General features: G+C 46.9%; 3 protein-coding genes across 6 annotated transcripts; 1 reads left to right on the top strand and 2 right to left on the bottom strand.

Annotated features, from left to right (window-relative positions):
- Positions 1–26: 26 nt before the first annotated feature.
- LOC308168243 (vasculin-like protein 1) lies at positions 27–9,978 on the bottom strand. Of its 4 annotated transcripts, XM_080542755.1 has the most exons (13): positions 9,717–9,938; positions 7,108–8,167; positions 6,684–6,917; positions 6,011–6,125; positions 4,256–4,385; positions 3,792–4,084; positions 3,472–3,547; positions 2,818–3,014; positions 2,264–2,407; positions 1,462–1,620; positions 1,035–1,144; positions 811–913; positions 27–556 (listed from the first exon to the last, which is right to left on the bottom strand). In XM_080542755.1, the coding sequence occupies exons 4-13, from the start codon at positions 6,068–6,070 to the stop codon at positions 386–388; spliced, it is 1,443 nt and encodes a 480-aa protein (XP_080398881.1). In that variant the 5' UTR covers positions 6,071–6,125; positions 6,684–6,917; positions 7,108–8,167; positions 9,717–9,938; the 3' UTR covers positions 27–385. The 4 variants fall into 4 exon arrangements, with proteins under 4 accessions (XP_080398881.1, XP_080398879.1, XP_080398878.1 ...); XM_080542753.1 differs by having other exon boundaries at positions 6,684–8,167; positions 9,907–9,978; XM_080542752.1 differs by having other exon boundaries at positions 6,684–8,167.
- Positions 9,979–10,335: 357 nt separating this feature from the next.
- On the top strand, positions 10,336–11,879 carry LOC308168464 (transmembrane protein 69-like). Its single transcript, XM_080543060.1, has 3 exons — positions 10,336–10,439; positions 10,713–10,758; positions 10,946–11,879. The coding sequence occupies exons 2-3, from the start codon at positions 10,720–10,722 to the stop codon at positions 11,666–11,668; spliced, it is 762 nt and encodes a 253-aa protein (XP_080399186.1). The 5' UTR covers positions 10,336–10,439; positions 10,713–10,719; the 3' UTR covers positions 11,669–11,879.
- A 159-nt stretch (positions 11,880–12,038) lies between these two features.
- Positions 12,039–16,926, bottom strand: LOC308168945 (actin-binding protein IPP-like; the record flags this gene model as incomplete). The annotated part of the gene is made up of 9 exons (XM_080543583.1): positions 12,039–13,376; positions 13,714–13,934; positions 14,198–14,320; positions 14,410–14,547; positions 14,811–14,978; positions 15,274–15,429; positions 15,566–15,785; positions 16,031–16,242; positions 16,557–16,926. 9 exons carry the CDS (start codon positions 16,924–16,926, stop codon positions 13,152–13,154), a joined length of 1,833 nt encoding a protein of 610 aa, XP_080399709.1. The 3' UTR covers positions 12,039–13,151.
- Positions 16,927–27,974: the final 11,048 nt, after the last annotated feature.

Below are 27,974 nucleotides of genomic sequence, written 5' to 3'. Positions count from 1 at the left end.
AATTCATATTGAAACATCTCAGCTTGTCAAGAACCAATTTTATTAATGTCATAAATGTCATCATCAGCATCATCAATGAAATGAGTTAGTTTGTTTAAAGCAGAATCATATGTGCATTGCCCTTCTTGATAAACTCAGTTCCATAAAGCGAGGAAGAAAAAGAAAAGGGGGGGGGGGTTGGGGGTAGAGGGGGTGCAGTGAAGGAGGCAACGCAGGGAAAAAGACGTCTGGTGGAGCAAGAATCCCCCCCCTTCACTGGGATATGATTGGTTTTCCCTTGTGCAAGAAGGACAACAAAAAAGTCGAAATGGTGCTCTAAAACGAAGAATAGAGAGAGAAAGAGGGGGGAGGTGGTTTGTATCAGGTTTGTTCCATAAAAGCCACGTCAGGTTTTGATGCAGTCGTCGTCGTCGTCGGTCTGGCTGCTGCTACTGGTGTCGGACTCTGAGCCCTCCTCGACGTGTGCCTCTGCCACACTCCTCCAGGGGGTGAAGTGGAGGGTCACGCCGCGCAGCCTGGGGAGAACTCCGTTCCTCTGGAAGCCGTTCCTCTTCAGCTGGGAGGGGCGCAAGAACAATTACCACCCGCAAACCACACATAACCAAACCACACATAACCAAACCACACATAACCAAACCACACATAACCAAACCACACATAACCAAACCACACATACATCACACTGCCATTTTATCGAGTAACATTTTATTTTCTAGAATCATTACAAAGAATATATACAGTATATGGACATAATGTATGTATGTAATTTAAAACTAAATAAAAGGCACACATTCTGAACTGAAGACCGACCTGCTCAGTTTTAGTCTGGAACTCTCTCAGCTCATCTTCTGTCAGCGGCAGGAAGTGGTCGTCATTTTCTGGGTATTCCTGCCAGCCCATGGCCTTCAGTAACCTGTAAGAGGTCAGACACGACTGCTTAGTGTGTGTGTGTGTGTGTGTGTGTGTGTGTGTGTGTGTGTGTGTGTGTGTGTGTGTGTGTGTGTGCGTGCGTGCGTGCGCGCTCGTTGCCTAACCTGTGTTCTGCCTCCAGGGAGCTTGACAAGTGCTCGCTGTCTGAGTCACTGAGGGAGTGGGACAGACCGTTCTCACTGTAGCCTTTTGGCTCCGGGGTGCTCCTCTCACCCTGAGGAATCACACCACAGAACAGACCTCTTACAAAAGGCTAATAATTGCAGAGACTATAACATTAACCTTAATTAAATTAACCTTGCCCTGTCCCCTAGACACTTCTGTAAGTATTGAATAAGTATTACCAACATGGTAACAGCTCCACCTTGCCCCCTGAATCATAGAATATCTGCAATATTTCTAACACCAAATAATCCTTATACATTTAACTCAAAGTTCCCAGGCTGAGGGGAGAGGGATCAGTTGTGAATAGGGCCGTACTGGTAGTGTGTTCCTCCTGGATAGCTCATACTCCAGTGGAGGGTAACATACCTCTCCTGGGGTTCCTGGGCTGATTCTGGCCATCAGCTCCCCCGTGCGCTCGTCCTTCAGCGCTCGCAGGAACTCACTCTTACGGTCTGGCCCGCGGCGCATCAACTTCAACCGCGAGGGGGCGATGTCAATGGGAGGGGTTGTGCTGCAGGGACGCTGCTATGAAGTCAACAAAGAGGAAACGAGACGAGAAGAAGGAGAGGAGAGAGAGAGCATTTTGATATGAGAACAGGACCGTTGAACTTGATCTGTGCAGGACATACAATTAAGTTGCTATCTTGTGCTGTCGCTGGTAGTGGATTCTTACTTTAAAGCTTTATTTTTGTAACTACTAAAAAGAAAGCTAATAGATTCTGGGGTTTGTTTGAAAGTCAGGAGAAGTGTGCGTCAGTGAGATATGCAGCAGTTGTTGAATCAATGTTGACCATAATTGCGGATCGCATCGGTTTTGTTTATAAATTGAAGAATAGTATTTGTAAACCTTTGTTGGCCAGCTACTTGCCAAAGTGACTGGTAAGATTTATCCGCCAATGTCAAAATCTCCCTGTGGACGTTAATCTTTTGCCCCGGATCAGTGTCAAGTGTTTTTTTCCATTTGATTGGATACTGCATTCATGCTGCTACCTTCAATGCACTTGACAAATAATTTCAACAGGATTCTTTCCTCTCCTCAAGAAACCGGATTGTTCTCAAGGACCTTCATCCTACACATCCAGCCTATGTACTCCCCATATTCTGTTGTAACAGAAACAAAAATAAAGCACTTTTCTACATTAATCCCCTGTAGCAGGGCTGTCCTCACCTCTTTGGGGGTGGTGTGGAGCGGGGTGCTGGTTGGGGGGGTGGGTTTGGCTGCAGAGACGGGGCTGGTAAAGACAGAGTCTCGGCCTGACAGGTGAAGGCCAGGCTTGGTGATGTCCCTCCCACTGGGTTTCCACTGGGCACTCTGGAACAGCAGACAACAGTAGTCACCATGACAACAGTAGTCACCATGAGACAACTCACCAAGGGCTGATGATCAGCATCGAAATAACGCCTCTCTGGCCCAACACAGTCATGTCGTTTCTACGTACTGCTCTCAGATCAGCTGTCTCTGCAACAGTCCTAACACTGACCATCATCAGCCGTTTACCATGTGTAACAATCTGCCTCTGAACTAGCTTAGGTGTGGCGCAACAAGCTGTATTCAATTTGGTGACCTGCTCATCTTCAAAATGTTGTCAGCTACGCTCACAATAACCACACTTTTTGGGAGCAAGTAATTGTACTGGTATCCTTTCTGCATCCTTCTATATTGCCCCAATGGCACCCACAGAGGGAGAAGCTCTTTGAGCATGAATAGTGTCCAGCTCTTACCTTGGTGGGGGCCACAGCAGGCTTGGGCATCAGGTTCTTGTAGACACTGGAGATGGAGATTGGGGCTTTGTTGCCGTTGGTAGGCAGGGCACCGGCACTGGCAAAGCCTGCAGAGAAAGCAGTGCAGGGGTCCTCCTTCGATATCTTCTTGATGACCAGCATTTTGGACACCATCTGCTTGCCACTAGGGGGGTTCTCTATGGAGGAAAACACAATGACCTCTTAAGCCCGGTTCAGACTGGACTCAGACTGGCGGAACTGCTGCGTCTCTCACTGATGCGGCTTCCATACTGGCAGCATTTCTGCTGCAGCTCTAACTGCGGAGCTGCTACTGCCAGCCATATCTTTGTACATTGAGTTTTACCTTTTGCGCGCATGGCAAATTGGTTTGGTTTTTCCCCTCAGTCTTCCGGAACTTGCTTTGAAACATTTCGACAGAAATCGGAAGATTTTTAGACAGTGGTGGGTTGTTGTGTTGATCTCTTTTTGCGTTGTTGGTGCACAAGATATCAGAGAAGTGCGTCCAATGTTTTTGTTGTTGGGATTTAACCTTGCGGAGGTCCCCAGGATTTGCGGCAAGCCAGTGGTGGCACTTTGATTGGAACTGGAGTCAACTTTGATCTATGACTGAATGGATTGATTGGGAAAGCTTACCCCATACTCCAGCGTGGGGAGCCACGGCTCTCATCTGGTTCACAGGTTTTCCAGTTGTTTCAGGGTTGAGGGAGGGCTGTGGAGAAGACATTGTATGCATGTTACATTTTGTACAGAATATTTCCAATGATGTTGCATGTCAAGTTGTACTCCTGTGCCAATCAAGACTGCTTTTTAAGTCACTGCGAGTGACATGTAAGCCAATGGGCACAGTCTATCAAGACGTTAAACCCACAATGTGTTCACGAGCATTGCTAACATAGCTCTCAGTACTTTGATTGTCCCTCAATATTGTGTCCAAAACGAGAAAGAGGACTCACAAAATCCTCTTCCACAAACTTCAGCTTGTCCTCCTTGCCGTCCCTGCGTTCCTCGTTAGGGAATTTGTCCTGGTAGGGGGCACCCTTGCGGGGATGGAAGTTGCCGTTGCGTTGCCGGTGCCCCCCCTGTCGGTCCCTGTCCCCTCCTCCACGTTTGGGATGGCGCCCCTGGTGCCAGCTGGGCGCCTCCTTCCAGCACGAGCCCCCCGCCAGCCCAACGCGCCCCCCCTTCGCCACCCCCGAGTCCACGGAGTCGTGCCTCAGGAGAAGTGAAGGCTGCTGCCACCCATCGCCTGGAGGGGAGAGAGAGGACAAACATGTTTAATCAAGCTGTTTAACACGTCTGACTCTATGCTTGCTCTTCATTCCCTTTTACTGCAGAGACAAAATACTTAAACACATACACGATGATACATTTGGATGGACTATCAAGCACTGTCTAGTGAGACGAGACCTGAGCTTACCTGCTGGAGCCCGGAGCGGCCCGTTGTTAAAGAAGCCATCGGAGGAGTTGTGTCGCCGTCGGCTCACTGCAGCTCGGCTGTCCCGGTGGTGATGGGGTTCGCCATGCTTCTCGAAGATGGCTGCAGGGGACTGGAGGTGAGGGCCGAGGGGGTCGGTGTGTGGAACAAACAGCTAGTGAGACACTAACTTATGGCCTAGGTGCTGTGATATAACACCATCATCAAAATGCTGTCATTTCACAATGCGGTCATGTTTACCCTGCGAGTGGACTAACATTGGGTGAACTAGCACCACCAGGACTATAAAAGGAGAGCAAACAACAGAATATCAGACTCCACACACACGTACACCTGCTTTATTTGAAAAAGCATGTCACTACCGTCTAATGTAGACGAATGCGTCTTCGATTGTCTGCAGTATTATTATATTTCTGTAATAAACAGTATCTGTCATAAGGTCTGGTGTAACATGTTATATTTTTGTGATTGTGTTGTCATCTCGTCACCAACCAGACAGCAGACCTTGCCCGGCCTTTATCCACAGACAAGTCACTTGGAGTACACCCTGACTGGCAGGTTACTTCAAGCTCTTGAGAAGAGTATAAAAATACTGATCTTGTTTAGCTAGTGAGCCAAACCACTACTATGAACAGTGCACAAGAAGACATCAGAGGAAAAACAGAGGAGGACCAAAGGAACTTCTCGGTTTCCTCCTCTGTTACATTGGGTCTTCGGTGTAACTTGTTTTATTCTGTTTCCCTAGCACACAACCTTTGAACCCTGAACCCTACACTGACTGTGCAGTCTGTCCCCAGGTGTGACCTGCCCCTGATCTTAATACACACTCCCACACAGACCTTAACACACATTCCCACACAGACCTTACACACACTCCCACACAGAAGGATGCAGACCTTACACTCACTCCCACAGACCCATGCAGACCTTACACACACTCCCACACAGACACATGCAGACCTTACACACACTCCCACACAGACGCATGCAGACCTCATACACTCCCACACAGACCTTAATACACACTCCCACAGATGCACAGACCTTAATACACACTCCCACACAGACCTTAATACACACTCCCACACAGACCTTAATACACACTCCCACAGACGCACACAGACCTTAATACACACTCCCACACAGACGCATGCAGACCTCTACACACACTCCCACACAGACCTTAATACACACTCCCACAGACGCACAGACCTTAATACACACTCCCACACAGACGGATGCAGACCTTACACTCACACTCACAGACGCATGCAGACCTCATACACTCCCACACAGACCTTAATACACACTCACACAGACGCACACAGACCTTAATACACACTCCCACACAGACGCATGCAGACCTCTACACACACTCCCACACAGACCTTAATACACACTCCCACAGACGCACAGACCTTAATACACACTCCCACACAGACGGATGCAGACCTTACACTCACTCCCACAGACCCATGCAGACCTTACACACACTCCCACACAGACACATGCAGACCTTACACACACTCCCACACAGACGCATGCAGACCTCATACACTCGCACACAGACCTTAATACACACTCCCACAGACGCACAGACCTTAATACACTCCCACACAGACCTTAATACACACTCCCACACAGACCTTAATACACACTCCCACACAGACCTTAATACACACTCCCACAGACGCACACAGACCTCCCACACAGACGCATGCAGACACGCGCAGTCACCTTGGCAGGCTGGGGCGTAGAGAAGTTAAGCCAGGCAGGGACAAAGTCATGCTGCGCCATTTAGGTCCAGTGTCTCCGGTCAGTGGATCGAGGCATCAAACCTCATGGCCAGGATCTAACAGACGAAAAAATATAACAAAAATAAGTCCGATATTATTTTGAGTGGGAATAAGAGCATGTTGTTGAACACATTGCACATTTGCACTCTCTCACTCACACGCAAACTATTACTAATATTGCTACTACTATATTTATCTTCTCACTCCACTATTGTTGTGTTTGCGCTGCTTACTATTATTGCTGCCTTGTCTTATTGTTTTTATGATTACTTTGTTGCATTGATGATGCTGTATAAACATCTCCCCAGAGACATCCCAAAAGGTATTTTTAGCAGACAAAACAACAATGATCAACTTCTGCTGCAGCTGTGTGTGATAAGAGTGTCTATGGCTGTGCTTACCGTTGGATAAAGACATAGATGCAAAGCATCAAACAATGTAAAATGAAATCCATTAGAAGTTTATGACATGGTATCATATAGCCATACCTGTATGTATGTAGACGTATATAGCTGTAGTTACTAGGAATGATTTGTAAACAATAGACTAGATCGTGTGGATGGGTGATTTCACTTTCCCTTGACGATGAATCATCAAGAGGCATCAGTCATTACCCCAGAGTCTTTGGCTCTGAAGTCCTCTGCCTCCTCTCTTGGTCTCTCCCCGCTGTCTGGGCTTGGTTCGGCAGGCCCACTGACACTGGTCTCAGAGTGTGTGCACCAACAGATGGAGAGCACCCCCCTGCCAAGCCCTCCTCCTCCAGGACAGCACAGCCCCTTTCCCCAGAAGCAGGCCCCGTCGTCCAGGGTGAAGCGTTGGAAGACAGGTCACAGAATTGCTGGAATGATCTGGAATGGTGATCCAGAGGCCGAAGCGACCAGAAGTTGATTCAGTGGGGGAGAGAGAGGGACCCAGGAGGGGTTTGGGTGACTTTTCAAATTATACCAAATGGCTCAAGTAGGTAATGTTGTGGGTGTGTGGTCCCCCTCCCAACTTGTCCTGATCACTTCACTGAAGGAAGTTGGATTCTTCACTTACTTATTTCTGACATCTGGACAGCTCGTCAAACGCAGAGTCACATAAAACCTGCTTGCTCTGTGGTTTGAAAACTCCAGGCCATTAGTGTCCTGACTGGCAAGCTCAATAGAATTGACAGGTGAGTTGTCCAATGGGTGAGGCAGATACAGGTTGTCTGGTAAAATGGAAAAGCAATTTGTTGAAGCGCATTTATCCCCGTCAGTATGAAGAGGACAGTTCCACTACGACATCAGACGGGGGGGTGAAAGAGGTTCTGGCTCTTCTCCCGCCACACTGAGTGCCAGCTCGTATACCTACACTCTCACCGAGTCATTTTAAACGTTCCCCAAATGCTTTCATAAAAGAAATCCAATTCAGAGACAGTCTTTTAGTTCCAATAGAGGTCACTGAAGACCACAGATCACCTCATTAAACTGGTGAAAAGTCTGTCCGAGGGTGAAGAAAAAATGGTTTCTGGTTTCGAAGTCACATGACAATGAAGGAAGTAAAAAAACAAACACTGTTACATTGCCGTCATCTTTGATCGCCGTCAGTGAAATTGGGATACTGTGTAAAAATGCATTACAAGCCGTTTCTTCAGTGCATGCTAAAGACAGTTATGTCTCACTGGCTGACTTGGCTTGTGGTCTATTTCATCCGTCCTATATTTGCATTTGTTAAATGCCAGTAGAATTAGTTGTGGTTGTTCGGCTGCAGTAGGACAGTGCAATAGTTCAGATTTCATAGATGAATTATTATTTTTCCCAACAAGATAACAACAATCTCTTAAAAGCAGAGTGTCCTGTGTGTCACAACACACCTGGGACTCCTTTGTCGAAAGACAAAACTAATCTTTTACATAAATGAGAAAACCTTGGAAATCAGAAATATCTTCCTTTTTTTATAAGCAAAGAGAGGGTTGGAACACAGCATGTAACAGATGTATTTAACTTTGCTCTTTTTCTTAAAGGCTGAGCTTTTCTCAAACTAAAGGACAGGTCCGGTGCAGCTAATCCAGATATGGTCCGTCTTCTAGTAGAGTTTTTGCATATAGTAGTATCTGCTATTCCACAGAAAAGATCTGCAAAAAAGAGATGAAAAACAACCGATTAATTCAGAGCACAAAATTGGATTCTCAGACACCTTCTCAAGGTGTAAGGTTTCCAGGCATGCATAGCCTGTTGGTATGTCAAAGAAAATGTTGAACGCTTCAACCTCCCAAAACACCTTTATTAAAAGCCATTAATACTGTAGCATGATATAAAACACTTTGCAAGTTACGCAAACTGCAGTGATGCAAAAAAAAAAAAAGTTAGGTTTGAAGCAAACGCCATCAAAGACTGAGGATTTTCAACACCATTTCTGAGATGACTTTTGTAAGCTTTTATCAAATATTTATAGCACTATAAAAATAACCCAGACTTGAACATTTGCTCACTCACTCCTCATGTAAACAAGGCAAAGTGTGTGCTTGTGATTTTCTTTTTTAATTAACACTGCTGATAGAGTGACCCTCAAGGCTGCAGTACTTTTAACCCCCATCCCCCCTTCAAGTTCCAACACTTTTCACAAACTTGTCTACCGTACCTCTTAACTTTAATAGCTAGGTCCTCTTCTTTGGAGGCCTAGTCATTTATCTAATCCCTAAACTAACCTACATATTACGAGGTGCTAAGCAACTACCCCTAGCTCTACTACTTACACGGCTTTATCAAGTTCAATCATTCAGACAGAGAGAGGATCACTTTTATGTCCAAGTCACATCAGCCAATAATGTCCCAAAGGTCAAGTGCAGTGGGGACCTTAGGCAGGGAAATACATAATTAAACAATTCAGTGATCAAATCTCACTCTAGCAAAATGTGATAGCGACCTCATTCAATCGTTCATTCACTCATCCATCCATCCATTCATTCGTTCATTTGTTCATTCTAGGGAACTGTGAATAGTTAATACTTTCAGATCAAATCTCACTCTAACAAAAGGTGATAGCCTCCTCTTGACCAAGTTGCATTCTGAGTGCAGCCCAGTAGCGTGAGAACAATTTACAAACACACAGTCTGTTTATGTCGAATACGATCATGTTCATTTACAGCATGTATGTACACTAATCTTAATTGGTCGTACAGCTATAATGTAGTGTCATAGCTTAGCCAAGTCGTGAGCTTAGAATGATAAGGTTCTATCTCCATTCAGGGTAGTTCAGAGATATCGAGCGTCAAAGTTTTTACATTCCATTATGTTTTGTGAGATGGAACCTTTGTATTTTATGAATTAGTAAATGTCAACATTTTAAAAATAACACCACACAGGCATTAATAAAAACCTAATGGATCAGATTATGTAAAAACTTTTTTTTGACAAAAATTGAGATTATACCTTATAATTCTACTAACGTCACGAAGTGGTATGTTCACTAAGTTGCATAATGACAACAGTAGTAAGTCCCTGGCTGTCCCAGACTAGGTTATCTGGCCAGCCAGAACTGACTGAGACTCTCCTTTACAATTTGATATAAACTAGCTACTTAGCAAACACACAACAGAAATGCAATAGAATAACCGAAAACAGGTTGAAGTGTAGCTTGCCTGTCACATTTCTGTAACGTTCAGACTTCAGAGGTGCACGTACCTTCAACAACACGGTTTCAAAATGGCGACCTCAGCCCACACGGGGATTCTAGCTGCTCGCTGGGGGGTTTAATACTAATAGGCTATGCGATAAAGCCCCAAAAAAACCTACGTCAAAGACGGATGGTTTTGACGAAGAATGACTCCAAAGTAAGCTGTTCGTATTTAATCAGTGAATGGCATCGCAATACCTTTTTTTCCTGCCAGTTGCCTCGTTTGTTTGGGTTTGGTAGCAGCGCTTTCTTTCACTGACTGATTCGCGCAGCCCACCAGCCAATGGGGCTGCGTTCAAGTTCTTGAATAGTTTAGCAACTACTTACTACAGCCTCACTCCCAACATATCTAAAAGTAGACTGACTAGGGTAAACAATTGTTGTCTCTGGATTTCTTCAAGGATATTATTCTTCATACTGAAATGACACTTTGCGCCGAAACAAGAAACAAGAGCAACATTTTTGTTCAAGCATTGAATCGTATTAAAGTATATACACAATATTAACATTTTATAATCTTGAACGTAACTCTACTGCCGACTCCCAGGTCCACTAATCGATCCAATGCAGACAGAGCAGCGGGACATCGAACTCTCACCAACTGGACAGGGTCAGACATGGCTTAATCGAGCATGGAAATGAGTTGTTTCTGCAGATGACCTTCTTTACACATCTTCCGCTGTAATTTTCAGTCGATTGGGGGACAACTGTCAAATTGATTATCACGAACGGTGACTATATTTCTAAACATATGCTAGAATGATACTTATAGGCCTGACAGTAATAGAATTAGAACCCAGTTTTCTATAATGCTGGTCCGGTCATTAATTAAGAATGGGTCACAGTGGAGCTAGATTGACTAGCTTCACCGGTGTTATCATGACATTGTAACATTGCAAAATAGCTTATATTAAATGTTCAGTATGCATGCCATTACTCCATTGCAAGGCACATTATCGTTGCAAGGGAAGTGACTAATGCACGCGCATTCGCTTTTCTCTTAGGTTGAACATGATTTCATTTGCATTGAGGAGGTTGACTCCGTGTGGGGTAAGCGGAACATAACATCAGTCTAATAGTGATATTGATCTGCCTGTCAGCTTGAGTAGTTCAAACAAAGAAGGTCTGGATCCTCTCGGCTATTATTTGGAATCAGATGTACCACACCAAAGCCCTAAATGAGACATGCATTACTGCCACAATGCCCTATCAACAACACTCTCTTTCCTATTCCCAGGGTCCCACATGGCGATCTCTGCAGCAGGTGTTCCGAGTGTCCAACTGCCCAGTGAATAGACAATGTGTTTACACCAGTTCCTACATGACACAAGCTTCCTCAGTTCTACTGCTCCCCAGACTTCCCTCCAACAGGCTGCTGAGCCACAGACCACTGAACTGCTCTGCCGCTCGTCCCTGCCAGGGTCAGCCTGGGGCCCCAGAGAGAGTGGACACGGAGAGGGACCAGAAACGCCTCAGTATGAAAGTCCTCACTCAGGCGCCCAAGCCCGCACTGTACCTGGGCTTATCTGGCCTCATTCCATTCCTAGCCGCCCCTGTCTTTATGGCCGTGACACAGTCCTACTACCCTGAGATGGCCTATGCACAGGTGGTCTATGGGGCCTGCATCGTGTCCTTCCTGGGCGGGGCCCGCTGGGGGTTTGCCCTGCCTGAAGGAAGCCCGGCCCAGCCTGACTGGATGAACCTGGGCAACAGTGTGGTGCCCTCCCTATTGGCCTGGATGGCGTTGCTGTGCAGGGACAACATCACAGAGGGAGCCCTGCTGGTCGTCATGGGACTGGGCCTCTCCCTGCACTACGACCTGGTCCTGCTGCCCGGATACCCTGGCTGGTTCAAAGCCATGCGGACTATCCTCACTCTTGTGGCTACCTTCTCCTTAGTGGCCACACTGACACTGAAGAAGATGTGTCCAGAGAAAAATATCAAGGCGCTTGAGAATTGACAAGCTATAGTGGCTAGGGAGCTTTCAATAATGACAAAGACCAGACTTTAGTAGCTGTATTTAAGTTGCACTGCAGTGAGATCTCAAAAATCATTGTGACTGAAAAATACAGTGTTTCTCATTGGTTTGGCTGCAAAGGCTCATCTGAGCCCAATACACCACACTTCTGTAAAAACGGATTATGTAAAATAAAGATATAATAAAGACAGAGAGAGACATTTCATAGATATGTGTTTTCATTTAATCAATGTGCTACTGATGACATTGAAGTACATCAATGTGTGAGGGCTAAAATATAAATTCACTTTGTTATCTAGTGATGTTGCTGAATGAAGGGGACAAAAGCTAATCATTCCAACCTCAGTGTTTTAAAACAGTGTTTACTGACTAAAAAGGCACACATATTTACAGTTATACAATGGCTGCATTTCAGCCAACGAGCATTGCATTGGAACATAAATACTGAGTAACCAGTACCAATTAATGCCACTTCTAAAACATATCAACATCAGTGACTGTTTTTACAGAAGACGTAGCCTCAAATGCACAACAAAGCATGTTCAATAACAATTTCACATGAGGACCATATAATGTAGCTTAAAGTAGCTTCATGTCAAGTAAGTGGGGTACAAGGTTTAATACGTCTCAGTGTAAACAACTTAGAGTAATAAGCCCCTCAAACACATTGCCATCTACTTTCAGTCCAAAATGTAACGGATAACCCACTTGAAATTTAGAAAACAGTTTTGGTGTTAATTGCACTGTGAGAGATTAAAGGTGGGTCAAAATAATATATAAGTCAAAGTGCACAGGTCGATCAGTTCATATCATGTCAGAGAAAAGAGTGACATTCTCATGAACATCTTGGAGCACCACTGTATGACGAAATGGTGCAATGAGACTTCTCTCTGTCAATTGAGAGCCATATCTTCACTCATTGAAATTAGGCTACATCCTGAAAGTGCCACAGTTCAGACACACTTGCTAAAAGATCACAGTGCACAATAGAAGCAATTTACCTTGCAATCAAGACACACTGACACACCTCAGTGTAACTGACAGAGTGCTAGGTTGCCATTTTGGCTCAGTGTTCAATGTACAATGTCTAGTTCAGCAATATCAGCAACAAACAATCAAACATTCTGTAAATCCACCATCTCAAAGCCTACGGAAACAAGTGATATTTGACTTTGAACAGCAAATTCCTCTACCAAGAAAAAGGCCCTCCGTTTGTGCTGAGCATAATGTCTTGTACATAGTCAAGGTTCCACTGTAGCTCACACTTCACTGGCTGGCTGAGGGTACGATGTGTGTGGTCATGGATATGGGAGGTGGGCAAGTAGATTCTATTGTGGCGTCCTGCCACTGTACAACATCTAAATCCATTGCTGGTGAAGGCCATGTTTCAAGCGAAATAGTAATAATGTGTTGGAGGAGGACTCTTCTGTGATATGGCTCTGGATGTAAACAGTGGACCTGTCTCTCAGAGGACGGCCACCCCTCCATCACAGCGGCTGGTGATCATGTTGCCGATCTCAGTCCAGGTGTCCAGGTGGGGGTCATAGATCTCCACTGAGTCCACAGTCACGGGTGCTGAAAAGTCTCTGCTGGTGGCCCGGCCCCCAACAGCGTAGAGCAGACCATTTACGGCTGATACGGACACCCCCGCCCGCGCCACCGCCATAGGTGCCACCTCCACCCACTTCTCCTGTGGAAGGAAAGACACATTATGGTGAAAAGACACACAGTCACAGTCTTTGTACTAGTCAATAATACATGCTCATCTATTGCTATTCATAGAAAAAAAACATCTTTGACATAAATATCTCAGCTCTCTAACCTTTTAGTCTATCTTTTAGTCAATTGGGTAGACTCTGCAGCTTTATCTAAGTATACAGGCACCACCCTCCCCTCTATAGGCGACCATCATTTAGCATGGGCCAAGTCACGGTCAATGTCCAATACACTAACTAATTGTACTAATTGTGAAGCCTTCTGTGTGACAGCAGAGACAGACACCAGACAAGAGACAGACAGGCTCCAACCTCCTCAGGACAGTACTTCTCCACCGTCTCCAGGGAGCCCAGCGCCTCGTTCCAGCCTCCCACGGCGTAGATGCAGTTGTTGAGGCAGGCCACGCCCACGTAGGCCCGTCGTGTAACCATGACAGGCAGGGCGCTCCAGCGGTGGGAGATGGGGTCGTACATCTCGGCCGAGCGCAGCTCCATCCCCTCGTCACTGATACCCCCGATCACGTAGATGAACCCTGCAGAGTGATCAAAGGCCACGCAGATCTAGTTGGTTCAGAGGACCTTCCTAACAATAACATTACAATAACATTACAATAACATTACGAGTGTTCATTAAGATCAAAGGGGAAATATGGTGTGAATATGGTATTACATTTTGGCTGTACATGTACTATATATCTTCTTCTTCTTATTATTTTATTTGTTTTTTAATTATCACTGAATAAGCATGCTGGTCTCTAAATCATAGGTTCCTTAGTGATCTCTGGGAGAGCCTAACCCTGTAACTCGCAGCAGCCAAAATAGTATCGTGGAACCGCCATGTTTCCGATGATCTCCCACTTGTTCTCTGCCGGGTCGTAGCGCTCCATCGTTTTCCCAATCTCCGATCCGATCCAACCACCTGCAAGAGCACAGTAGTGAGGTCACATGATACTCTATTCACATCTACTTCCATGTACTGCATGTCCCAAGTGACAGGCTGGTGTTTACCTAGTGCGTAGAGCGCCCCGTGACAGGGGCAGACGCCAACTCCACAGCGTGGGAAATTCAAAGAGGCTACTGCCGCCCACTGCTTGGTCACTGGGTCATATCTCTCTGTGCAGTCGAATATCATGGAGTCCTTCTCGCCTGGGCAATAGCAAACGGAAAGCACAATTATATTATGTCAAATGGAAATTCCACTGTGAAATATCGACATGTCAAACATGTATGCATGCAGTATGACTGTGATTGCATTATGGCACTTGTACATCGTTTTTGTTTTTACTCATGAACTTGAGGGACCACCATCTGTTGATTTCCACACTGTGTATAACGAAGTTGTTCTACTTCTACCTCTCACAGACAGACAGACAGACAGACAGACAGACAGACTGAGTGCACTTTCTCACCTCCCACCACGTAGACCATGCCCTCCAGCACGGCCACACCCAGCCCACTGCGGGCCTGGTGCAGGGAGGACACAGTGGTCCAGTATTGACTGAAGGAGTCAAAGCGCTCCACACAGCTGAGGGCTCTGCTGTCACTCCAACGGCCGCCCTGCAGCCGAGTGTAGCCTCCTGAGAGGGCGAAACCAGACGTGACGTGAGAGTGTTTTTACTATGCAAACGTAGGGAGATGAGGGCTGTATTGAAACTTGATATTCAAATGATTTTACAGGAACAACAAAGAGGTCTCCCCGCCACTTTTTTTGGTAAACAGCTGAGGGATGGGGCTGGAGAATATTTAACACATCTCAAATTAATATGTATGCTTGGGCTCAAGAATTAATGGCTACAAATCATTAATTTAAATGTCCAAAAATGTATATACCAATCCCAGACTGCCCCTTTAAAGTTTACCACAGAGGCTTACCTATGGCATAAAGATATTTCCTGGCTTTTCTTCTGGGCCTCATCCTAGCAGGCTGTAACAGACTGTACATCTTATTCTCCTTGGGAGACTTGGTCACCTCTGTGTATTCCCTCAGCAGAGTCTGCAGTGCCACCCGCAGGCTGAAGTCAGAAATGCCTGCAAGGAGAAATTAAATGACTAGTTGGTCAGTTTATGCATGGAATCATCCAGTGCTGTCAAGTCGTGAGTCGTCAAGGTGAGCTCCAGGCTTCTCTGTGTACTGCCTCTGAACTGTACTGTGGGTCTCAACTACCTTCGATGTACTTGAAGAGTCTCTGTGGGGAGAGCAGAGGGAAGCGTACAGGATCCAGCACCTCCACCACATGCTTCTTCCTCTTGGCCACGTCCTGCAGCAGCCAGTCCATGGCTGCCGTGAACACCTGGTACTCGTCCTCAATCCTCAGCTCCTCGCTGCGCAACAGCTTCACCAGTTGGTCCTTCGACAGGCCCCAGAACTCATCAGACACACACACCTAGACAGACAGAGTTTCTTTGAGTTTCTTCTTTGAGTTTTTATGTGTTGGCGTGAACGTTTTTTTTTACTGATTTAAAGATGGGATATTCGTTTCTGTCATAGCTACATACAAAGTAGATTAAAATGAGTGGTAAGGAGAGAGATCCTGCCTTGGAGAAGTCATTTAGGAACTTAAATATAAAAATTATAGAAAAGGAAGATAAAGGGAAAGAGAGGGATGAGGAAGGAAAGAGAATGTTGCACCTGCAGGAAGTGGATATGGATGTAGTTCTCAGTGAACTCCAGCATGTCCAGACAGGCGATCTGCTCCAGGAACTGGTAGACACCAACGCAGTTAGATGGGTCCATGTGGCCCTTGAGGAACTCTCCACAGATGGACACCACCTCACTCAGCTGCAGCATGTCTGCTGCCACCATCAGCTCCTGCATGTTCTCCACTGTCACGTTGATCATACCTGGGGGGGGGGGGCAAGCAGCTCAGACTTCATTCAGAGAGATGCACACAAACAAAGAAGCTATCCTATCATCAATCAAAATAAGCATCACCTAGGCTATATAACATGGTGGTGCAATTCATGTGCTTTCTGAACATTGGCTGTTGACTGAGAATAATAGCTAAAGAAAGGACCTTAAATACATAAACACACTAGTGTAATGAATGAACTAATGTCCTATGCATGAATGATACAAACAATATATCTTTCTCTTTCGACTTCTAATCGTTGTGTAGATACTGTCTGTGTATGGAGAGCATGTATCCTGTCAGGACCTGTGTATACAAACTCCAGCAGGACCTCGAAGACTTCGGCCTCCACTCCCAGGATCTGGACCTCCTCCTTGTCAGCCTCACTCATCCCCCCGGAGAAGAGGGCAGAGAAGTAGGGGCTGCTGGCAGCCAGGACCAACCTGTGCACACTGAAGACCCGTCCGCCCACCCTCAGCCTCACGTCACAGAAATCTGTACGGAGCCTCATCTTGTTCATTTGGGCCAGTATGAGTCTAGCATAGCGGTCAGAGGCATAGAGAGCCTGCTCAGGGGACCCCAGAGTCCCCACAGCAGCAGCGGTGTCACCATGGCTGCTACTCCAAGAGATGGAGGTAGAGGCAGGTGGGGAACGAGGTGGACCCATTAAGGACATGGTGACTCAGTCACAGAGACAGGGGCTGTGGTGTGTCCACCCACCTACAGCTTCATGGCACAAGATTCTCTAAGCAGACACGTCATCTGACTCTAGGGCAAAAAGGAAGACACACATGACTGTGACTGACACACTTTCAAAAGTCACATTAAATTATTCATAGTTCATTAAGTCATAGTAATACATGGAGCAAAGATGTGGTGCTATTGTTTAATCGTGACTTCAGCTTGAGTGTTTGTATATACAAGACATTGTGAGGGATATGTGCTTGTCCCTATTGAGTGCAATTGATGCATTATGTAGACTGTTAACTGTTTTCTCAACAGATCCATTTGTGTCATTATAGTCTTTATTTTTGTACACATCATCATCTGATCTGGTTCAAACTTGCACATGACACATTTCACATTTCATATTTCACCAAAATAAATAAAGTAGCAATGTGGAAAAATAACATAATTTCCACAATAGCTCAGCCTAAATCCATAGTTTTAGTCTAGCTGCAGAATAACAGACTTGTATATTTTAGGTGGGCTAAAATCAGACATTGTGCTGTAGCTAAATAAGTATAATAACATAAGAACATATGATCTTTACAAGATGTGCTTGTGCATCAGTTGTTTAGGTGTCGTGAGCTTAGAATGATAAGGTTCTATCTCGGTCTAGGGCAGTTCAGAGATATTGAGCGTCAAAGTTTTTACATTCCATTATGTTTTATGAGATGGAACCTTTGTATTTTATGAATTACTAACTCAAAAATGTCAACATTTTAAAAATAACACCACACAGGCATTAATAAACACCTAATGGATCAGATTAGGTAAAAAACTCAATTTTGACAAAAATGGAGATAGAACCTTATAATTCTAACGTCACGGTGTGTCTCTCTCTCGCCACCCTGGAGACCATTCGGTTGGTATGCAAACATAGATGGGTGATCATGGATGCGGTCAGACATCATTAGAAGGGTAAATCATGACAAACCATACTATCAACATGTCCGTGTGTCTGTCTTCAAACAGGAAACATACAACACTGACCTGCAAAGTTGCGTTGTGGTCCTCATGAACTGTTTTGGTTAGCGATAGTTGCTCAATTGCTGCAGGCAACTTCCGCACTAGATTGCAATCTATTTTTCTATATCAACTGTATGGTCTGGCGTTGAATACTAGGCCTAACTAAACAAACACCAAACGCGTTTCATTTAATTTTGTCTATCCTGAAACCCTCTGTAAGGAGAAGCACACACTATTTCTACATGAAATATTCCTTAATATTTAGTTTCTGTTGGTAAAAAAAAAAAAAAAACACAGCTAAAACAAGTCGTCGTAGCCTACATAGTAGGGTCCAAAACCAACATTCCGTGACCACTCTCTGGCTAACATGTTTTGATGATTTATTTGACTTCTAGGGACCTTTTATGAAAAATTTAGCCTCCAGGTCCCTCCCAAAAATCCTGTTTTTTCTTGCCAGAGGGCCAAATCCAAAATACCTGTAACCTTTAAGGCAGGTGAATAGGGTAAAACAATTTACTAATAGCTATCACTATGAAACTTCCCCAGTTAATCACTTACATTAAGACAATTATTTTTTGTATTACAACTTTTCTGAAATGGTATGTTTAAATATGCAAATGAGGCGTTACCTAATTAAATATGCGGTAATTTGCATAACATTCAAGAACTTGAATCTGAACATTGGATAAAGCCAGGTTAAAAATTCTTGTTTCATCTTGTTGACATAATATTAGAGTCAAAAGTTTGATTAATAATTAATAATGGTAGCGTACGATAACAATAGGTATGAGAGGTCGCTGCCTGACTTCTGGGCAATGCTGACTAGCTCTCCTTGCTGATCAGGTCGCCTTCCTTCGGACTGATTTCACTCAGTCCATCACAGGCAACCCCTAGTCCTATATGGCCTGGGACATGAGTGTACAATGAACAAGGGCAGCAAAAAGTCTGGCTGGCTCTCCATCCTCTAGAATGAGAAGCAGCTGCTAGTGCACTCCAGAAATATGAACAATGTGACCCAGATCCAGGCGACTCACAACGCGCTGGCCAACCGAAAAGAAGCCAAGATGAAGCACATGCAATGTGGCCACGGATGCGAGAGGATGAGCAGTGTGTGCAGGACCTGGTCGCATGCATGCATGAGTTTGACTCCTTCCCGTTCGACCCGGCCTCACCCACCCTCCGCACCCTAGTCAGCCATGCCTGCCTCTGATGAGCTCATTGCTGACTTCAACTCAGCCCGTGCTGCAGGAGAGGAGAAGTTGACCAGCATTTTACGAGTGTTCAGTAAGAATACCTCCCTCCATGCATCCGTCCCATTGAGCAAACGCTTGACATTTGCCAAGGGGCCATGCACGAAGAAACCCGGGGAGGAACCCAAGGTTCTGCAGAGATGGAGCGGGATGCTCTCAAGGCAGTGATCGACCTGGTTGAGGTCAGTTAACTTGTGAATCTCCCAGAGTTGTTGGAACACTGTGTTGTCGAGGAGACAGCCTTATTCAACTCCAATGGCACATACAGGAAGACGCAGAAGAGCAAGCTCATCCAGAAGCTCTCTCTCCAATCTGAAGTTCTGAAAGGACCTTACATCGCTCTCGTCGACATGGGCATGATTTGGAGGATCAGCAGAAGATCGACAGACACAAGATGACACAAGATGACACCCCATACAAGTGGTCGGACGACGTCCACAAGGTGTCATCCATCATCCTTGCCCGCCATGGTGATGCTGACCGTATCATCTGTGTGAATGACCCGTACGATGGAGCATAGTCAACGAAAGATGACGAGCGAGACCTGCGGGTACAGGGTAAGGCACATGTCCTCAACACCAAATGAAATTGGGCGACCCCTTCCCCTCTGCCAGAGTGTTCAAAACGCTGCTGTGTAGCGTTAGCAACAAGGTGCGGCTGCAACAACTAATATGCAGCTACCGGACCGACCTTGCACAGACTGTAGATGCAGATATTGTTTACTCTGTTGGCTCTCATCGCACCAACTTGTCAACACAACAACCAATGCAGAACTACATCTTTGACCAGTCTGAGGCTGACACCATCCTCTTCTCTGCTTATGCAGTTCTGCGTGAGTCAGGCTACAGTGGCCCTGTTGTCATAGATGCAGCTGACACCGATGCCTATGTCGCAGCAGCGGCCATCTCACAGCAGTTGCCAGGTATGCTCTATATCAAGAGAAAGCAGGAGATAATTGTATGCCGTGGCCTAGTGACTGAGGAGATGGCAGACTGTATTGTGCAGCTACATTGTATTACAGGCTGTGATGCCAACTCAGGCTTCTATGGAACAAGGAAATTGTCGGTGTATGACAAGGTGGCTAAGAGCCCTGTGGCAAGACGGCAACTCTCACGGTGTGGAGATAGCCTTCACCTTGAGGAGGAGGTGGTAGAGGAGCTCTTCCAGTTCACACAAGATGTCATCTATGGCCACAAAAAGAGCAGCACCATGGCTGAGGCCCGTGCCGAGAAGTGGAAGAGAATGAAAAACAACTCTTGGACTTCATCCGTCTCCCTCCAGATGCAAAACGCCAACACTGTCTCCGTGCCAACTACTTGGCATATCTAGTGCGCCACCCCTCCCTGAAGCACCACCCCTCGCCCCTCGTACATGGCTGGGAGCCGGTGAGTGGTCACTGTCGTCCTGTCCGCCACACACAACCTGCTCTCTCAATGAATCTAACTGCACCAGGGCCAGCTGAAGACAAGGAGGAAGATGAGAGTGAGGAGGGAGATGAGGAGGAGGGAGAGGAGGATTCAGAATATATCTAGTGAGGCAGAATGTTCTGATTCAGAGTGATCACATATGTTTAAAGTGGTTCAATTGTTCTGTTATAACTTCAAGTTACAGCTATTAAAGAGCTTATTTTGAAGTATAATTACGTCTCTTGTTATACGTTCATAATAGTTGATACCCTGGTGGCAACTAACGGGCATCCAATTTAACAAACAAATTAATCAAGCCTTTGACTCTAATATGTCAACAAGATGAAACAAGAATTTTTAACCTGGCTTTATCCAATGTTCAGATTTAAGTTCTTGAATGTTATGCAAATTACTGCATATTTAATTAGGTAACACCTCATTTGCATATTTAAACATACCATTTCAGAAAACTTGTAATACAAAAAATAATTGTCTTAATGTAAGTGATTAACTGGGGAAGTTTCATAGTGATAGCTATTAGTTTTTTTTTTTTTTACCTCATTCACCTGCCTTAAAGGTTGTTGACGTTCTTTATTTTTTTTTACCAACAGAAACTAAATATGAAGGAATATTTCATGTAGAAATAGTGTGTGCTTCTCCTTACAGAGGGTTTCAGGATAGACACAATTAAATGAAACGCGTTTGGTGTTTGTTTAGTTAGGTCTAGTATTCAACTAGTGACCATTGGTTCTACTGACCATAAGCACATGTAAAATACCAAACGTAGGCCTACTAGTATTATTAAACATACAGTACTCTCCATAAGTATTGGAACGAGGAAGCATTTTGCCTTCTTTTAGCTCTACTCCAAAAGTTTGGATTTAAAATCAATGTTACAATTACTTACAATGAGGTTAAAGTAGAGATTCTTTTGTGCTCAAATCAACTCAAATTAACTCTCTGTTTTGGTTGGAAGTTACTTTGGGGTGATTTGGCCACGAATGTTGAACTTTTGTGTTCCCCTATCACTCCCACTGTTTTGGAGTAGCGGTGGCTAAATGCATGTGTGCAGACGGATGCTATTGTTTTGACAGGCCATTTTCACATAGGGGGGGTTGATGTGGGCCTCACTCAATACCACTAGATGGCAGCATTACCAAACCCATGTGAATGACATCACCTCAAACCTCTCTGTGTGAAGCATGACACCTCCAGAGACTGGGAGCCTGACTGCTACCACAGTACTTGTGTTGCTGCCTCCCTAAGTATGTGGGGGCAGAAATCATATCATTTAGCTCCAATATGAATGTAAGTATATGTTATGTTCAATAACGGAGCCGAACTCAGAGCTTCTAGTCGGAGCTGGTAACTCCATTTATTCAACAACGTGTGTCCCACATAACGTAATACGGCACTGTCGTAAAACTACAGACGTAACATTTCCCCCCCCCTCACACAACCTAGGTGTGATACTCAGTCACGTAGTCACGCAAGTGATCGGGCCTGTTGCGTGCTCGAACCAGACGTGGCTCTGGTGCAGCCACAGCCACTGGTGGCGGCTCCACGCCTTGGGGCTGAGCCTGGTAGGCCGGGGTTGCTGCTTCATCCAACCGTGCGGCTGGCAAGACTGTGGAAGGGGCCACACTCAGCGCTGGGCCAGGGGGAGGCTGCACCTTACGCAGGCGGGTAGCATGCCAGCGAGTGCCGTCGGCGAGCCTAAACGAGGCCGGGCCAAGCTGTTTGCTGACCTGGACAGGGTCAGACCAAAAAGACTGGAGTTTGTTGTCCCGATGAGGTCGTCGGATCCTGACCCAGTCCGACACAGCAATGACAGGTGGCCTAGCACGTCTGGCCCTGTCGAAACGATCCTTCATCAAGTGCTGGTGTTTGGTGACTGTGGCTTGAACTGGATGGACCGGGGGCTGAGCTAGTGTAGGGCGGAGCCTATCGAGAGGCAGCTGGAGCTCCCGCCCCAGCATGAGGGAGGCTGGGGAGACTCCTGTAGTGGCGTGTCGCGTGGCCCGATAATGCAACAGCGTCTGGAGGAGGCTGGTGGTGAGCGTGCACCCTTGTGCCAGGTGGGCCCTGATGCCATTTTTCAGTGTTTGGTTCAGCCGTTCCACCCCCCCGTTCGCAGCAGGGTGGTAGAACGCTGTGCGGATGTGGTGGATCCCTTTACCCACTAGATAGGAGGACAGTTCATGGGAAATAATTTGAGGACCGTTGTCAGTCGTGATCCTCTTGGGCAGGCCCCAACGTGCAAACAGAGCGTCGAGAATGTCGATCAGCACCTTTGCTGTGACCGAGCCCACAGGTGTCACCTCTGGCCACTTAGAGTGGAGGTCGTAGGTCACGACGAGAAAACGCTGGTGATGTGGTACCCCATGCAGCTCGCCGCAGATATCCAGTTGCAGGTGCTCCCAGGGCTGAGATGGCCAGTCCAACGGCTGCATGGGCGGGGGTGGAGCTGGAGCCCTGGTCTTACCACTAAGGAGACAGGCAGTGCAATCCTTGACCAGGGTTTCGAGTTCCCTGTCGATGCCTGGCCACCACACAACATCACGACAGCGCTGTTTGAGCCTGACTATGCCCAGGTGACTCTCGTGCGCCATAGCAAGGATACGCGCCCGAAGGACACCTGGGACCACAGTGCAGAACCCGCGAGCGACACAGGTGTCATTCCAAACCGACAACTCCTCCCTGATCCTGGAGTAAGTGAGTAGCTCGTCAGGTACTCTTGCCGGCCACCCCTGCGTGATGTAGGTTGAGAGTGTAGAGAGGGTGGGGTCATCGGCTGAGGCATCCCGGAGCTCTTTCAGCGACACCGTCTCCTGAAGGGGTGTGTGGAGGAGCTGGACGAGGTCATGCTCAGCCTGGTCCAGTCCGGGGGTCAAGGTTGGGGCTGTGGGTGGGCTGGGGATTGAGCGTGATAGCAAGTCGGCTACCACGTTGTCTCGTCCTGGCGTGAACTGTAGCCGATAGTTGTACTGCTGCAGGCGGTCGACCCAGCGGTGGAGGCGAAGTGGCTTGTGACCGGTGCCAGACGTGGCCAGGAGGGTGATGAGGGCCTGGTGGTCTGTCCTCAGTGTGAATAGACGTCCATAGAGGTACATGTGCCAGCGCTCACATGCCCAGAGGCATGCTAGGGCCTCCCGCTCCCCCACCGAGTACTTCTGTTCCGTGGGGCTGAGAGCACGGGAGGCGAAGGCGATCGGTCTCTCCACCCCCCCTTGCAGCTGGGACATCACCGCACCAATGGCTGTGGCAGAGGCGTCGCACGTGACAAGAGTGGGGCTGGCCAGGTCGAAATGCGCCAGGACCGGCGAGGTGAGTTGGGCCTTCAGGAGGCGTACGGCGTCTGAGCAGGCAGACGTCCAGAGCCAGCGCTCGTCATGCTTCAACAGCTTCCGCAGTGGTGTGGTTGTGGCCGAGTACTGTGGCAGGAAACGGAGGTAGTACGCCGTCATGCCTAGAAAGGAGGCCACCTGAGCGGCTGTGGTGGGCTCCGGGACATGATGGATGGCCTCGGTGTTCGAGTGCAGCGGGTACGTGCCATCAGCTGAGAGGCGGAACCCCACAAAGTCAATGGCTGGGGCGGCGAATACACACTTCTCCCCATTGAGTGTGAGGTGATGCTTGGCCAATGCACTGAACACACTGTGGAGACGCTCGTCGTGGCTCTCGACGGTGGCCCCGTGAACCACGATGTCATCAAGATAGATGGCCACACCTGGGATCCCAGCGAAGATGGAGGCCATGATCTTTTGGAAGCAGCTGGGGGCGGAGCTTAAACCGAAAGCCATGCGTTTGTAGCGGAAAACCCCTCTGTGAGTGATGAACGCTGTGAGGTTGCGGCTCTCGGGGTGTAGTGGCACTTGGAGGTAACCCTGACGGAGGTCCAGTTTAGAGAACACGCTGGACCCGTAGAACTGGGCGGTGAGCTCCTCTATCGTTGGCAGGGGGTATTTGTCAGGGATGATGGCCTTGTTTACCGCTCTCAGATCCACGCAGATGCGCAGCCCCCCAGACTTCTTCTTCGCCACCACCAGGTTGGAGATCCAAGGCGATGCATTCACCTGCTCAATGATGTCGCTATCGAGCATGCTCTGTAGTTGAGAGGAGATGTCATCGCGGAGAGCCAGGGGGGAGCGGCGGAGGGGCTGTATAACAGGCATCACTGTAGGATCTAACAGAGGCTGGTGGGCAAAAGTGTCGAGGCAGCCTACACCGCTGAACAGCGCAGGCCACTGTTGCTGCCAGGGGATGGAAACGGTGTGAATCTCTGAGCCAGCTGTGTCTAGCAGGGTGAAACCGAGGGCGTTGAACAGGTCGAGGCCTAACAGGTTGGTCCCGTGGCGTGCAACATTGAACCTGAAAGACGGCAGTGTCCTCTCCCCGTACTTCACAGGCAGCTGAAAAGAGCCCACAATGTCAATCTCAGAGTTGGCATAGCCACGCAGGGTGGTGGAGGGCAACTCCAAGGGCACATGGGAGAAGAACTGTGTATAGGTCGTCAAGTTCACAAGGGACACTGTGGCTCCAGTGTCTAGGAGGAGCGGCAGAGTGACATCACCAACCATCAACGAGCATGTTTTGAATGGCGCTCGTCCTGAGCTGACATTATGGATGACTGTGGTAGGTGACTGGGAAGCTCTAGCTGGGGCAGACCTGCAGACCTTGTGAAAGTGGTTTAGTCTCCCGCAGTTGGAGCAGGTTTTACCACGGGCTGGGCATGTCTGAGCTCTTGAATTGTGTGCAGAAGAGCCGCAATTCCCACACGGCTGGTGTGGCTGGTCGCGTGACCGAGAGGCCAGTAAAACGCTCTCCCCGCCGCTGGCTGCACTCACGTGGAGGAGGGGCACCTGTAGGCTGTGCACGCCCGCTGCCGGTGAGCTGGGAGAGGCTGAAAAACTAACTGCACATTCCAAGGCTGTTTCCACCTGGACCGCTATGTTCAAAGCTGCTGATAATGTAAGTTCATCATTTTCCAGTAACAGTTTTTCCCTAATCTTGTCACAGTTCGTGTGTAAGATGAGTTGGTCTCTTATCATTTCGTTCTGTAATATCCCGAACTTGCATAAGCTCGCCAAACCCCGCAGATCAGCCACATACTGTGTCACTGTCTCACCTGTACGTTGGTGTCTTCGTTTGAATATGACGCGGCGGAGAAGAGCGCTTTGTGGAGGGGCGAAGTGTTGCTTCAGTAGTTCCACAACAGAACTCAGAGCTTCTAGTCGGAGCTGGTAACTCCATTTATTCAACAACGTGTGTCCCACATAACGTAATACGGCACTGTAGTAAAGTCCAAACTGTCGTAAAACTACAGACGTAACAGTATATGCATCATGTTGAGAATGGTACACATTGCCCATAGAGGTTGCAATATCTAGATATTTCATAGGTTGTACATCCTTTTACATGTCCACTATCTGAACGGAATCAGGACAGTTCAGGCTACACCTTACAGTTTTTCTCTATCGCTTTACAGGTTTTCTCAGTTGCTAAAACACTAAACCCCATTCTCTGAACCACATTCTCAGTGGCCTAAACTCATTTGTCGAATCAAACACTCTTTTGGCCAAACCTTCAACACTGTTCAGGTACTTAGACACAATTTGCAAAACTCATCCGCTCTTTGTTGCCAAACCTTAAACACATTCTTAGTCACTAAACACATTTCACACTGTGATACACTTGTGTGTTGCAAAATTGTGAACACTGGCAGCAGAATGTGAACACAACTCCAACACAGTTGTCATCTGTTACACACAACAACTCAACATTTAACACACATGTTTCTAATGATGTGATCAGACCAATTGGGCAGGGTAAAAGTCAGTTCAGAGTGCACAGGTGGCACATGTGCATCCATCTACAATGGACGGAAACATACAGAGAGGCAGAGGAGGAAGAGTTCTGCACTTTTCTCCCAACAACAAGAAGCACTCATTGTTGACATGGTCCTTCAAAATAATGCCATCCTGACTCCAGCAGTGAGTGATTGAAGACAATGTCAACTTTGATGGTGTCCTCACATGCAACAGACAAGTGTACAGAGTACCCTTTGATCGCAACTCTGCAAGAGTTCTAAGATATCAGCATGTGCAAGTAAGTGTAACCTACACACACTTTCAGCACCGATGCTTCCAGTACAATTCTATGATCCAGTACAATTCTATGCTACTAGGCCTACTGTTACTGTAGGCTAGTAGTTGCAGTTGCTACGTTTACGGTACTGTAAACTAGGATATTCTTCATACTGAAATGTCACTTTGTGCCGAAACAAGAAACCAGAGCAACATTTTTGTTCAAGCATTGAATCATTCGATTTTCGAATCTTGAACGTAACTCTACTGCCGACTCCCAGGTCCACTAATCGATCCATTGCAGACAGAGCAGCGGGACATCGAACTCTCACCAACTTGACAGGGTCAGACATGGCTTAATCGAGCATGGAAATGAGTTGTTTCTGCAGATGACCTTTACACATCTTCCGCTGTAATTTTCAGTCGATTGGGGGACAAATGTCAAATTGATTATCACGAACGGTGACTATATTTCCAAACATATGCTAGAATGATACGTATAGGCCTGACAGTAATAGAATTAGAACCCAGTGTTCTATAATGCTGGTCCGGTCAGAATGGGTCACAGTGGAGCTGGATTGACTAGCTACACCGGTGTTATCATGACATTGTAACATTTCAAAATAGCTTCTATTAAATGTTCAGTATGCATGCCATTACTCCATTGCAAGGCACATTATCGTTGCAAGGGAAGTGACTAATGCACGCGCATTCCCTTTTCTCTTAGGTTGAACATGATTTCATTTGCATTGAGGAGGTTGACTCCGTGTGGGGTAAGCGGAACATAACATCAGTCTAATAGTGATATTGATCTGCCTGTCAGCTTGAGTAGTTAAAACAAAGAAGGTCTGGATCCTCTCGGCTATTATTTGGAATCAGATGTACCACACCAAAGCCCTAAATGAGACATGCATTACTGCCACAATGCCCTATCAACAACACTCTCTTTCCTATTCCCAGGGTCCCACATGGCGATCTCTGCAGCAGGTGTTCCGAGTGTCCAACTGCCCAGTGAATAGACAATGTGTTTACACCAGCTCCTACATGACACAAGCTTCCTCAGTTCTACTGCTCCCCAGACTTCCCTCCAACAGGCTGCTGAGCCACAGACCACTGAACTGCTCTGCCGCTCGTCCCTGCCAGGGTCAGCCTGGGGCCCCAGAGAGAGTGGACACGGAGAGGGACCAGAAACGCCTCAGTATGAAAGTCCTCACTCAGGCGCCCAAGCCCGCACTGTACCTGGGCTTATCTGGCCTCATTCCATTCCTAGCCGCCCCTGTCTTTATGGCC

The sequence above is a fragment of the Nansenia antarctica genome, assembly GCF_963989245.1.
Source record: "Nansenia antarctica genome assembly, chromosome: 12".
NCBI classification, from domain to species: domain Eukaryota; kingdom Metazoa; phylum Chordata; class Actinopteri; order Argentiniformes; family Microstomatidae; genus Nansenia; species Nansenia antarctica.
This window is presented reverse-complemented; position numbering and strand designations above follow the sequence as displayed.

What these genes read in the sequence shown, in the direction of transcription:
- LOC308168243 (XM_080542753.1), bottom strand. Translation starts at nt 6,070, where the DNA reads ATGGCGCAGCATGACTTTGTCCCTGCCTGGCTTAACTTCTCTACGCCC. An exon ending in CTACGCCCCAGCCTGCCAAG is followed by an intron (nt 4,386 to 6,010) that starts GTGACTGCGCGT and finishes CCTCACCTCCAG; the next exon opens with TCCCCTGCAGCCATCTTCGA. An exon ending in TCCAGACTAAAACTGAGCAG is followed by an intron (nt 557 to 810) that starts GTCGGTCTTCAG and finishes CGCCCCTCCCAG; the next exon opens with CTGAAGAGGAACGGCTTCCA.
- LOC308168464 (XM_080543060.1), top strand. Translation starts at nt 10,720, where the DNA reads ATGATTTCATTTGCATTGAGGAGGTTGACTCCGTGTGGG. An exon ending in GGAGGTTGACTCCGTGTGGG is followed by an intron (nt 10,759 to 10,945) that starts GTAAGCGGAACA and finishes TCCTATTCCCAG; the next exon opens with GGTCCCACATGGCGATCTCT.